The sequence below is a fragment of the Macaca nemestrina genome, chromosome 11 (genome assembly GCF_043159975.1).
Source record: "Macaca nemestrina isolate mMacNem1 chromosome 11, mMacNem.hap1, whole genome shotgun sequence".
Classification (NCBI taxonomy): Eukaryota; Metazoa; Chordata; class Mammalia; order Primates; family Cercopithecidae; genus Macaca; species Macaca nemestrina.
In genome coordinates, this window is record NC_092135.1 from 114,680,427 (window position 1) to 114,693,764 (window position 13,338).

Here is a 13,338-nt window from a genome sequence, read left to right on the forward strand (position 1 = left end):
TATTTATTTATTTATTATTTTTGAGCAGTGTCTTGCTCTATTGCCCAGGCTGGAGTACAATGGTGCAATCTCAGCTCACTGCAACCTCCACCTCCTGGGTTGAAGCGATTGTCCTGCCTCACCCTTCCGAGTAGCTGGGATTACAGATGTGCGCCACCATGCCCGGCTAATTTTTTTGTATTTTTAGCAGAGATGGGGTTTCACCATGTTGGCCAGGCTGGTCTTGAACTCCTGACCTCAAGTGATCCACCTGCCTCAGCCTCCCCAAGTGCTGGGATTACAGGTGTGAACCACCGCACCCGGCCTAAGTCGTCTTTTAACTGCTTTTCTTTCATCATAACTCTAAACAGCTCTTTGAAAAAAGAATTGTTATTATCCAGCAACCTACAGTTAAGAAAGTAGAGGCACAGAGAGGGTCTGTGCAGGGAAGAACATGTGCAGCTGATATAGAAAATGGCAGAGCTGGGATTTAACCTGACTACACCCCTTTAACCAGTGCTGCTACCCTGGGGCCGGCGTGCTGGCTTCTAAAGGATGCTGCCGCACTGCAAGTGAAGACTGATTAGTTATCAGGCTCGGAGGGAGGGGGAGGGACGGGGCAAACCTCCATCAAATGCTCCATATGCCGAGGCCTATGCTGGACACGCCTTGACAGCAGGTGCTGCTGGAGTGCCAGCACCCGGTGCTGTCCCTGGCATGGAAGAGGTGCCCCCTCCTTTAGTTGGTGAGTGAGTTAAACCCTCGTATAGAATAGGAGTTATTCATTTGTGTTCTCAGGGCTGTAAGTTTTTGAAGATGCATTAATGGGGAAGAGAAAATGTGCAAGATTGGTTGAAAAACACCCCTCTGCACCCACCCAGATCTTGTTGGGACCTGCAGGAAAGCAGCTCTGGGTGGGATGGTCTGGGGCTGTTTGCTGTATTCCAAGGGGCTGGGGCTGGGGCTGGGCGGTGTGAGGCCCTGCCCTTCTGGAGCTTGCCGGGGCTTGTCACCCGGTTACAGCTCTGCTGTGCGATTCAGATCCCCTCTGCCTCCCTTGGCTGGACGTGCGTCAGCCAGAGTGAGACCGTGGCAGGCTGGAGCTGCTTTCAAGGCCTCCTTCACCTGGGCTGTGCACACAAAAGGTTGAAGAAAGTCTAAGGGGACTTCATGGATGCTTCTTGGACAGACATCACGAAGCTTCGTGCCCTGCAGTAAGCTGAAGCTATGAAGTGGAAGGAGTCATAGTCCCTGTTCTTGGTGCTCTCAGTATAATGGGGTTGGGGTGGGCTGCATAGACAGACTTGGGAACGAGGGAACATCAGTGGGGTAGAGCTGTAGCTGCTTCGGAGCAGCACTATGGGACCTCAGGCGGGGCCAGGTGGGCAAATGCAAGGTGACAGCAGGGAGGGTGCTGGGACCAGGTTCTGGGTGGCGATGTGGCCTTCCACTTCTTTGCCATACACGCTGCAGCCCAGTGATGTCTGTGGCACAAGTTTTAAAAAAAACTCAACTAATTGGTGCTCTTCGAGACCAAAAATGAAGAACTTTAAACTGGGGGTTATGGTGGGAGAATCTGGGGGGTCCCAAAAAGGACTTAAACCCATTCCATGGTCAGGACCTTTCGAATACATTCGTCCCTCTGTGCGCCTCTGTTCTGCCCCAGCCTTGTAAGAGGGTCCCTGTCATTCTTCTAGAGCCAGACAGCCTGAGTTCAAATCCTGAATCCATCACTTTTCAGATTTGTGATCTTGGTCAAGTAACTGACCTCTGTGAGCCTCAAATTCTCTGTCTCTGAAAGTTGGGGAGGGTGCTGGTAGTACCCACCTAAGAGTTAGGGTGAAGCTGAAATTGATCATCTGTGTAAATTGCTCAGCACGGGCCCTGACAGGCTATCAGCACTCATTAGCCGTGCGTTATCTCCACCCTCATCATCGTTACAGTCCAGGTGGCTCCCGGAGGGCACGTCTCTCTGGGAAACTGGATCTGGAGCTCTTCTTCCCTTCCTGTCTCGGCAGACAATGGCGATGACCACTCGGAAGGAGGCCTGGTGGAGAACCACGTGGACAGCACCATGAACATGTTGGGCGGGGGAGGCAGTGCAGGCCGGAAGCCCCTCAAGTCGGGTATGAAGGAGCTGGCTGTGTTCCGGGAGAAGGTCGCTGAGCAGCACCGGCAGATGGGCAAGGGTGGCAAACATCACCTCGGCCTGGAGGAGCCCAAGAAGCTGCGACCACCCCCTGCGAGGGTCAGTGAGGGTCAGGCCTGGTGGGAGGGGTGAGAGGACAAGGAAAGTGGGGTCTCAGCTGGAGGAGGGCATCCCAATAGGACCCTCGTCTGGTGTGACCTGTGGGCAAAGCACCTTTCTTTCCACAAACATAGTTGTGGAACATACTGACCTTTGGGGCAATCTGTATCTCTGGCTGTGAAATAGACTGGACATGTGGTTTCTTGATGTTCTTTCCTTCTAAAACCTCCACATTTCTGTACGGTTTTGGAACATAGACAAAGAAAATGAATCCCAGAGATGAAGACAGAGTCCCTGAAACTTGCTTACTCTTTTTTTTTTTCCCCCTGAAATGGGGTCTCACTCTCTTGCCCAGGCTGGCGTATAGTGGTGCCATCACGCCTCACTGCTGCCTCCAACATCTGGGCTCAAGTGATCCTCCTTCCTTAGCCTCCTAAGCAGCTGGGACTATAGGCATGTACCACCACACCTGGCCAATTTTGTATTTTTTTTTGTGGGAATGGGGGTCTCACTATGTTGTCCAGGCTGGTCTCAAACTCCTGGACTCAAGCAATCCTCCCACCTCGGCCTCCCAAAGCGCTGGGATTACAGGTGCCTGCCACTGCACCTGGCCTGAAACTCAGTCACTCTTGTTGCCATATGCTTCTCTCACTGAGCTACCTCCTCTCCTCTTTCCTTCCCAGTTCTGCCATCTTGGGTCCTGGCCCTGGTTGGTTTTATGGAAAGAAATGGAGCTTGGGCATGGGGTGGGGGCATAGAGACTCTGGAGACCGCCACTTGGATCGATATTTGGAGGTAGAGCCCGTTCTGACACATGAAAGCCGCGGTCACAGAACAAGGAGAGGAGTGAACGTTCCCATTCATACAACTTTCTTTAGGGGCTGGGGTGGGGCACCCAGCATGGAAGGGAGATTCCCGGGCAGGCTGTCAGAAGTCCCTGCGCCCCCTGCTGGTTGTGTGACCATGGGAAAGTCCCCTCCCCGTGCAGCAGCTTCTCCCTGAGCTTGCGCCTGGCGCGTGCTTCGTGGACCTGCTGTCCTCACTCTGGGCGTCTCCTGCTGTCTGTGTGCGCAGACTCCCTGCCAGCAGGAACTGGACCAGGTCCTGGAGCGGATCTCCACCATGCGCCTTCCGGATGAGCGGGGCCCTCTGGAGCACCTCTACTCCCTGCACATCCCCAACTGTGACAAGCATGGCCTGTACAACCTCAAACAGGTGAGTGTGGGGCCAGTCCGGGCCAGAGCGTCTCCTCCTCAGCCCTGGGCCCCAGATGTGGCTTGTTTCTGCCCCACCCGCCTATAATCCTCTGAGGTCTGAGCTGAGTGAGAGACTCAGACTCCTGTCACCATGGGAATTGGAGCTGCCAGGCCGGGGAGGGTGCGGCTTTTCTCCCTGCCTGCGACGGATCAGTTGCTGGCTCCACTCGCCCAACCACTCACCAGCCTCACTTGGAGTCTGGGTTAGGAGGAGGCTCTTGGAGAAGGGAAGAGGCTTAAACCAAGCATCTTAGCTTTGATTGGACATTGGCATCGCCTGGAGCTCTTCCTGGCCCCGCCCCCAAATTGCCACATGGTAGGTCAGGTTTGCAGCTCTAACAAGCCTCAGGTGAGGCTGATAATCTGAGAGCCACACTCTCACCATCATTGATTTCAACCATTGGCCGAGTTGCCTTCACGGTTTCGAAGTATCTCAGGGAATGAAGAGTCAGGGATGGAGAAATGCTGTTGGAAAGATTTTGAAAAGCCATCTAGAACAACACTGTAAATACATTGGAGAAAATGAAGTTTAAGTAAACCGCTCAGGAGCCCTTCTCCCTCCTCTTTCCACCTTCTGTTCATACACATTTTAATAGTCAAGTGTGCATATGCAATATTTTCCCTGTAACATACTTTTCTTTTTCTTGTTTTTGAGATGGAGTCTTGCTCTTGTCTCCCAGGCTGGAGTGCAGTGGCGCGATCTCGGCTCACTGCAACCTCCGCCTGCCGTGTTCAAGCAATTCTCCTGCCTCAGCCTCCTGAGTAGCCGGGATTACAGGTGCCCGCCACCACGCCTGGCTAATTTTTGTATTTTTAGTAGAAATGGGGTTTACCATGTTGATCAGGCTGGTCTTGAGCTCCTAACCTCAGGTGATCTGCCCACCTCGACCTCCCAAAGTGCTGGGATTACAGGCATGAGCCGCCACACCTGGCTGGGCACTGGGATTTAATAAAGCTGCTCTGGTGGTTCTAATGGCAGTCTGGGCTGACCTAAAGTGTGGATGTGTGGAGCCAGAAGGTGGGAACAGGGCTCTGCTGATGGCCCAGGGGTCTCACCTCTCCTCCACCCTCTTCACCATCCCGGCACCTTGACCCTCTAAATATTAGTTAGTATTAAAAGCTATTTGTGTACATGCCCTCTAAATGTAAGCCGCCTAACTCCATTTGGAGCTCAGAAGAAAAAAATCTCGATCACTTCTCATGGAAAACAGGCTGTCTGCTGCGTCTTTGGGTAACTAATGTGATTTGCAGGAGTAGTTAGCTTATGCGTAAAACAGAGGCCTTGGAGTGGGAATGCCTGGGGAATACCTGGCTTCCATCTCAGCTGTGCTTCTTACCAGCTGTGTGACCTTGGGCAAGTTGCTTAGCCCATCTGTGCTTCAGTTTTATCATCTGTAAACCAGGGATAATGATGGCATCTAATTCACAAAGTGGTTGTGAGGATTAAATGACTGTATTTGTTAGAAACTGAACGAGCGGTGTGTCTTTGCTCACTCAGTGCCTGGCACACACTGATTTTGATCGCAACATGAGGGTTTGCACCTTACAGTGTGACTAAGCTTCGGCAGGCTGGGTTCCCTCCACTGGATAGGACCTCCCTTGAGACTGGGGACTGAGTCTTTTCGTCTTCGGGCGTCCTGAATGGCCTTGCTAATCAGAGGGGTCCCTGGGCGGGCAGCGTCAGCGTCACGTTGGAGCTCGCTAGCCATGCAGAATTTCCAGCCCTCCAGGGACCTCCTGAATGGGAATCTGCATTTCATCAAGGTTCCCTGGCGCATATTTGAGGTTGCGAAGCTCCACCCAGCAGTGCGTGGGTAGCTGCAAGGGGTGGCTGCTCAGTGGATGCCGGGTTGAGGGAGGGAAGGAAAATTGCTGGCTGCGGGCTCCTCCACGCTCTTCTCCTCTCTCCCCAGTGCAAGATGTCTCTGAACGGGCAGCGTGGGGAGTGCTGGTGTGTGAACCCCAACACCGGGAAGCTGATCCAGGGAGCCCCCACCATCCGGGGGGACCCTGAGTGTCATCTCTTCTACAATGAGCAGCAGGAGGCCCGCGGGGTGCACACCCAGCGGATGCAGTAGATCGCTGCCAGCCGGTGCCTGGCGCCCCCGCCCCCACCCCTCTCCAAACACCGGCAGAAAACGGAGAGTGCTTGGGTGGTGGGTGCTGGAGGATTTTCCAGTTCTGACACACGTATTTATATTTGGAAAGAGACCAGCACCGAGCTCGGCACCTCCCCGGCCTCTCTCTTCCCAGCTGCAGATGCCACACCTGCTCCTTCTTGCTTTCCCCGGGGGAGGAAGGGGGTTGTGGTGGGGGAGCTGGGGTACAGGTTTGGGGAGGGGGAAGAGAAATTTTTATTTTTGAACCCCTGTGTCCCTTTTGCATAAGATTAAAGGAAGGAAAAGTAAAGTGTGTGTCTTTTGCTTGAGTCTTTGGGGTCTTCCATGGAGAGATGCGGAGCCTGGCCTAGGTTGGCCTACTCACCAGTGTCCAGCTTTGCCCCTGGCTCCTAGGAAAATGGGAAAGGCCCCGTCTCCGTTTCCCATTCATGAAATGGCAATAAGAAATAATGGGAACCTCCTGAATCCAGATCAAACCCTCCAGTGCAGCCTTAGGACTCTCAGGTGAGGCTTCTGCCCCCGTGCAGCCCGTGCCTGGCACTTTAGAGGGGCAGCATGAGTCATGGGGTGGGGGTCAGGGGAGACGTGGAGCGTGGGTCCAGCTTCCTCCCTCCCACATTCAGATAACACTGCAGTGGGAGATAAGGAACAGGAAACGTTGGGATTGGGGTTGTCTGGCCCCTGAAATAAAGGAAACTCCCTCCTGCCCAGGGTGAGACATTTCTGTTCAGCCCCCAAAGAAAGGGAGTTGGGCTGTGGTTAACTGGCTTACTCATAAAGATGACACCACTGAGAATTCAGGCGACCAAATGATTTGGTCTCCAGACCAGCAAATATCAATTGAAACAAAGTGCTGTGATTTGTCAAGGTGTGCAGGCTGAGAGACTGTGGAAGGAGACAGAATGTGTTCTGTTTCCTTAGCAGAGTTCCACATCAGAGCTCACCTACCTCTGCCACTCTGTTCTTCTGGCCTCTCAACTCCAGTGAATTCCAGGGGTCTTATGCACCCCCACCCCTGCCTTTGCGACGCGCCATGGGGGGAGAAAGCTCAGCATTCGAGGCCCACAGTCCCTGCCCCCTAACCTTCCTCAGCACGTGGCCCAGGGCCTGGCCTCTCCTGTCACTCCCCGCTCCTGTGGCTGGAGTCTGATCCCTTCCCACAGAGGAGGGGCTCCCCAGGGGCCTGGCCCAATCCATTACCTTCCAGACCTTCCATCTGGTGAGTGTGGGGAGGCGGAGGGATGGCGGGCCCTTTACCAGGTGTGACATAAGTGTAGCTGGAATGCAAGACAGCTTTCGGAAATGGCACAAGATGAGCTTTCTTGGAGTGCGGGAAAACCAGATCCCCAAGAATAGATGGAGTCCTGCCAGGAGGGTGTGTTCTAGGCTGCCCCGGGCCAAGGCCAGCACTTGGCCACTGCCCCAAAAGTATTCATTCAGTGGATCCTTGTGCATCCATGAAACAGGCACTATAGTTAGTTACACTTTACAGATGAGGAAAGGGTCCCCAGAAGTGCCCAAACTCTCCTGCCCTGGGTCTGGGGACCCCTAACTCCAGCGCGTGGCACCCACCCACCCCTGAATTATACTAGCCCTGTGGGTGGAAGCAGGCGGGATGCTTGGAGAGGGCCTAGAGGGCTCTGGGCACTGAATGGACCTGGGGCCTGAAGCTCAGCAGTCCCTGCGTGGGGTCTGACTGGCTTTCATTCAGCGCATGCGTGTTGCAGCTGGCCCGTCCCCTGGTCCTCTCAGTTGCTGCAAAGAGCAGTCAGCACCGCGGCTGCTGTGTCCGGGTGGAGCTGCTATCCCTGGGTGGAGCAGCCCGTGCCTGCTCTCCTGGGAAGCCTGGTGTTTCTCAATCTTGGTGAACATTTGACTCGACGGGGGCACTTAAACAAAAACAAAAGCTCATGCCAGTACCTCAGCTTCAGACATTCTGATGTAATGGTCTGCCACGGAGCCCAGGCAGGTTCTTTTTCCTTCCTTAGGTTCCATGGTGATTGTGGACCAGGGATAAGGCAAGAAGAATGCCGTAGTCAGGACACCTGGGCCTGGATCCCTTCCCACCACTTCGTTTTCCATCGCCTGGGGCTATGCCATCCACCTTCTCGCATCTGTCTGTTGGGGATGTTATCAGCCTCAAATAACAGGGTGGAATCAGTGTGAGACTAGATGTGAAGGTGCTTTGAAAACTATAGGACTGTATAAAATGGGAGGGGTTACTATGGGACCATTGTTGGGTCAGCTGTTTGCCAGACCTCACGCCCCAGGGTTGCCACCTTGTCCATTCTTTGAACTTTTGCAGAGGGCTTCTGAGGATGCCACAGCCTCCTTGCCCATTTCCCCTCCATTACCGTAAGTGCTCTTGTACCCAACCCTCTGAAGAGGTAGCTTTTATGGGTGAGTGGGTGAGCAGCACCTCTGCTGTGGCTCTAGCTGCAGGAACCACACTAACTGATGTGCAGTGCGAGCTAGAAACCTTTACCTAGAGGAAGCATCATTGCATCCATGTGGGAAGATGGCTGGCTGGGCGGGGATCTTGCAGATGTCAGGCACATCTGCCTCTTTAAAAGTTAAGCAAACACCGGGGCTATACTGCCACTGTGTGGCAGCTTGTGGAACTGCAGCTGAGCATACATCGGGCCTTGGAGAGTCTGTGGCATTGAAGAGGAGCGGTCCAGAAAGAGTCAGCTGGAGACCTTGTTACTACTGGCCCTATCCCAGACCCCCTGGGTTAGAAGCTCGGGGAGGAGCCTGGGAGTCTGCATTGAAACTTGCTTCCTGTGTGGTTCTTATGGAGAACTGGTTGACTTCATTTATAGGATCCAGGGCAAAATAAAAATATGGAGTCTCTTATTCAGAAATTACTAAGAATGTGAAGACAGAAATAGCAGAACATTAAACCAAGCGCCAGCCCTGTGTGACTGCACAGGTCATGCCCATGGGGCTACCCCTCTTCTTATGCCCTCTATATTTGGACAGTCACCACTGTCGTCCCTGAATCTGTTCGATGTGTCCTGAATACTAGCTACATAATAAGATGTGGTGGTTAAAAGCGTGGCTGTGGAGGTGAGGTGGTCTTTGAACAGAATTGGACTCTCTTGAGTTATGTGCTTTTGGACATATTTCTAATCTCTGTGAATCTCATTTACTTCCTCTTTAAATATTGGGATAGTTTCTATCTCAAAGATTGGCTTTGAGAATATAAAATAATTTCTGTCACATGGTAAGTGCTACCTAAATATAGCTCTCGGCCTGGCGTGGTGGCTTACACCTGTGATCCCAGCACTTTGGGAGGCCAAGGCGGGTGCATCACCTGAGGTCAGGAGTTCAAGACCATCCTGGCCAACATGATGAAGCCCCATCTCTACTAAAAATACACACACACACACACACACACACACACACACACACACACACACATTAGCTGGGTGCGGCAGCCGGCACCTGTAGTCCCAGCTACTTGGGAGGCTGAGGCAGGAGAATTACTTGAACCTGGGAGGTGGAGGTTGCAGTGAGCTGAGATTGCACCACTGCACTCCAGCCTAGGCAACAGAGTGAGACTGTATTACACACACACATAAACACACACACACACACACACACACACAGCAGCTCTCACTGTATCCCGGGCTCAGTGTTAGGATGCCAGGCTATGAAGATGATGGAGATGAAGAAGATTACGGCCTTTGTCCTGGAGGACTGAGATTCTCTGAGACCCAGAGATGGCCCTCCATGGATGGCGGTACCCCTCCAGCAGGGGATGTGGGGCAGTTAGAAGGAATAGTTAAGTCTGGTGTCAGGGAAGGTGTCTCAGAGAGGGTGAAGGCAGAGTTGGAAGGAAGAAGCTGAGATTGGGGAGAGGAGCGGGAGGACTTGTGTGCATCACACATGCGTGTGTGTGCAGGTGTGGGTGTTGGGGGCTGGGGTTCAGACAGAGGGAGCAGCATGCGCAGAGACTTTATCTTATTTTCATGTCTGTATTTATTTATTTTTAGAGACAGGGTCTTACTCTGTTGCCCAGGCTAGAGTGCAGTGGCATGATCATAGCCCACTCCAGCTTTGAGCTCCTGGGCTTAAGCGATCCTCCTACCTATCTCATCCTCCCAAGTAGCTAGGACTATAGGTATGCACCACCATGCCTGGCTAATTTTTATTTTGTAGAGACAGGGGGTCTCACTATGTTGCCCAGGCTGGTCTCGAACTCCTGGGTTCAAGTGATCCTCCCACTTTGGCCTCCTAAAATGCTGGGATTACAGGAGTGCACCACCATGCCTGGCCTGCAAAACCTTCAAGTCATGACTGAACGATGAACGATGACCCTGGACACCAGCGCATGGCTGGGGATACGTGTGGTGAAGGGAGGCGGCAGGTGGAAGAGGAGCGAGAGGAAGAGGAAGCCAGGGCACATCAGGAACGACTTGGGGTGTGTTGCTGAGGGATTTGAACTCTGGACCAAAAGTTAAGTACCAAGAAAGGAAGTTAGGCAGAGGATGGGCATGATTGGATTGGTGTTTAGAAAGTGAACTGGGCCGGGCACAGTTGCTCACGCCTATAATCCCAGCACTTTGGGAGGCCGAGAAGGGTGGATCACTTGAGGTCAGGAGTTCAAGACCAGCCCGACCAACATGGTGAAACCCCATCTCTACTAAAAGTACAAAATTAGCTGGGCATGGTGGCACTTGCCTGTAATCCCAGCTACTTGGGAGGCTGAGGCAGGAGAATCGCTTGAACCCGGGAGGCGGAGGTTGCTGTGAACTGAGATTGCACCATGGCACCCCAGTGCAAAACTCCATCTCAAAAAAAGAAAAAAAAAAAAAAAAAAAAAAAAAGAAAGTGAACTGCAACTGTGATGTCTGGCGTGGAGGACAAGACATGGAGTGGGAGTGGGTGGAACATTCCTGCAGGAGGAATTGCAAGGATCCAGGGGAGAAGTGAGCATGATTTGAATGAATCAGGGCCAGGGAGATGGAGAGAAGGGCTGAGGGTGAGGGTGGTCTGTGAGGTCACTGATTCCTGGCACCTGGTGGCTTATCGGATGGAAGGGGTAAATGAGGAGGCAGGACTGAGGCCGGGGGTTGGGTTTGGACAGCTGGGTGGATGCAGTGTCATTCTCTGAGACAGCAAATAGGAGGAGGAGGAAGAACGGGGAAGAAGAGGAGGGGGCTAAAGAAGCATTAAGAGAAGGAAGAGGGATGGCTTAGTGGGGAAGATGATGAGTTCAAATTGTGTTGTTACTGAACTTCTACTTTGTAAGGCATATGATAAAATGATAAGAGAGGCCAAGTGCCTGAGCTTACAGGATGAGTTCAACATGGAACAAATTGTATTTGAGTTGCTTGAGGGACACTGGGTGGAGAAGACAGCCCTGACTTTCCCTCGTTCTCATCCGATGTCAATTCTTGAGCAGGTCCATCAGTTCTGTCTGCAGGCCATGGTTCATCTCTATTCCCTCCCCCTTTCCTCTGTCACCAACACAGGGGAGATGGGATGGTTGATGGGTGGGGGGCCGAACAGCAGGTGGGGAGCGCACAGGAAGCGGCTGTCTTTGGGAATAGAGGAGGACTGGCAGGGGAGGAGACAAGAGTGTGGTGGGTGGTTTTGTGGGTAGCTTTGTAGGGGTTGGGATGGGGAGACGGGAAGGTTCTCACCTGCTGGCCTTGGTTTTCTCTGATAGGGAGAAGGTAAGGGTGTTTGCTAGGAATGAGGGAAGGTGGTATAATGCATTGGAGAAATGAGGGCAAAGTGGAGGAAATAATCCGATCGGGGCCCCTAATAGGTTTCCCAGGCAGGATGTGGGGCCCTCTGAGCCTGGGGATTCTGGGGGGATGTCAGCTCACCCAATAGTGGCACTTTTCCCCGCGGGGCTCAGCAGTGCCGTGCAGGAAGGACAGTGCTGACCGGACAGGGCTGAGGTGCTGCAGGGCAGGGGAGCCCAAGACAAGCTGACACCAAGCGTGGAGCTGTGGGCTTCAGTCTCCTTAGGCAAAGCAGCAGAGCCAGAGAGGGCTGATGGATTGAAAACTCAAGCAGGGGCGAGCAAAGGCTCTCTGTCTCTCTTAGGTAAAACCGTCTCCGGTCTCTTGCCTCATTCTTCTCAGTCTCGTGGTAGACTACGATTAGAATGGGAGAGTGGGGTTTTCAGATTTTAAATGTGGAACCTTGGGGGTCCCAGAGCTTAGAGTGTGGCTTAAGTGGATGGAGGGAAAGGCAGATGGTGTGTCGCAGCGCTGGGACCAGCAGCATACCACTGGGGAGAGGGAGGGAGACAGAGTTTCTGGGCTGCTGAACCGCGAGGACCCCAGGGGAATGGTGCTGTCGCTAAGGGGCTGTGTGGGTTGTCCCACTGAGCACGGGTGGTGCAGGGTGGTGGGGGGACAGGGGTGGAGTAGTCCGTCCAGAGCCATAATCCTTGATGGCCACGGGCTGTGAGCAGGGATTCACAGATGTGGGTTATATGTGTAGGAGGAGATGAAAGGGGAAGAGAGGACCACAGTGGAGAGGGATAGGGTTGTGCGGGGGGCGGGGTGTGACAGCCTCCGGGGAGGAGCAATGGGGAGAAGGATCCTGGCTGGCACCTGCTCCAGGCAGTGTGTGTGCAATAGTAGGGTGAGCAGCTTCCCCTGGAGAAGCCAGGAGACAGTCTGGGGGCAGGAGGTGCCACATGGGAGGCCTTCCTGTAGTTCCTCTTGCTGTCCCCCTACTCGAGGCACCCCTGGAAAGGAAAGCAGAGAAGATGCCTGTTCCCTCTGTGCACCTCCTAATGCATCCTCCACCTCCTCCTCCTCTACCTCCACTGCTGGGCCCCGGTAGCCTGAGAGAGCGGCGTGGGAACCTCCCTGGCTTCCCAGGTGACTACAGGGCGGGCTGAGTGACAGGCGTCCAAACGCCGTGCTCTTTGGCTGGATAGACTACTCTGTGAACCTGAGGGACCTGGTGCTGACAGGTGTCAGGCAAGTGGCTCAGCCACCCCAGAAGGAGGTGTGCCTGGTGGCAAATCAGGCCACTGGCAAGGCAAGGACTTCCCGGTGACTCCACTTGTCCTGTGACTAGGACAGGACGGGACACGTGGTTTCTGGGCAGCCTCAGCCATTGAGCTGGGCAGAGTGAGGATGCCACCGCCTCCGTCTCCCCTCTGTGCTCCCGGACCTGAGGCTCTGGGGGGTGCCGTCAGTGGGCTGCCTAACGGGCAGTGTGCTGTGCAGCTCTGTGAACCGGGAGGAGCTGTAGGGGAAGAGCCTCGGGACGAAGGGGCCTAGGAGGGAGGAAAGCAACAGGGTGAGGCGGCAGAAGGTCGGAGGGTGCAAGAACTGTGCTCTTCAGTGCCCAAGGGTTGACATCAGGGGTGCCATCTTGGGTTTTCCTCTTCACTGGGCACAGACAGCGGTGGAGGTTGGGTAGGAACCAGAGGGAGAGTTTATCTTGGCCAGAGGTTCCTAGGAGTTATAAGTTTACAAGGCAGTGGGAGGAGGGATTGAGGAACATTCTGGAAATGCCTCCCTTAAAATCTTCTCCAAGGAGCAGAAACTTCTCATTTGTCTAAGGGTGGATGAAGGCCACTTGACTTCATAGCAAGGGCTGAGATGGAAAGATGGTAATAATCATTAATAGAACAGTAGGGGAACATGTGCCGAATGTTCCCAGTTCTCAGGGCTTTGGGGACATTAACTGGCTGAATCCTCACAGCAGCTCTATGAGGTTTTACCCACAAGGAAATGGAGGCCTGAGGAGGTGA

At 53.6% G+C, this 13,338-nt stretch overlaps 1 protein-coding gene across 4 annotated transcripts in view; it reads left to right on the forward strand.

Moving 5' to 3' along the window:
* The window catches only part of LOC105481182 (insulin like growth factor binding protein 2), a 55,310-nt gene extending 49,417 nt beyond the window's left edge, over positions 1-5,893 (forward strand). For 3 of the 4 annotated variants that reach the window (XM_024792687.2, XM_011740559.3, XM_071073345.1), the window contains exons 2-4: positions 1,998-2,227; positions 3,302-3,442; positions 5,397-5,893. In XM_024792687.2, coding sequence (XP_024648455.1) covers positions 2,054-2,227; positions 3,302-3,442; positions 5,397-5,561 — 480 coding nt within the window. In that variant the 5' untranslated portion in view covers positions 1,998-2,053 and the 3' untranslated portion in view covers positions 5,562-5,893. Of the gene's footprint in view, positions 1-977; positions 1,194-1,997; positions 2,228-3,301; positions 3,443-5,396 lie in introns of those variants that run through there. The other variant, XM_024792686.2, reaches the window with a different exon arrangement.
* Positions 5,894-13,338: the final 7,445 nt, after the last annotated feature.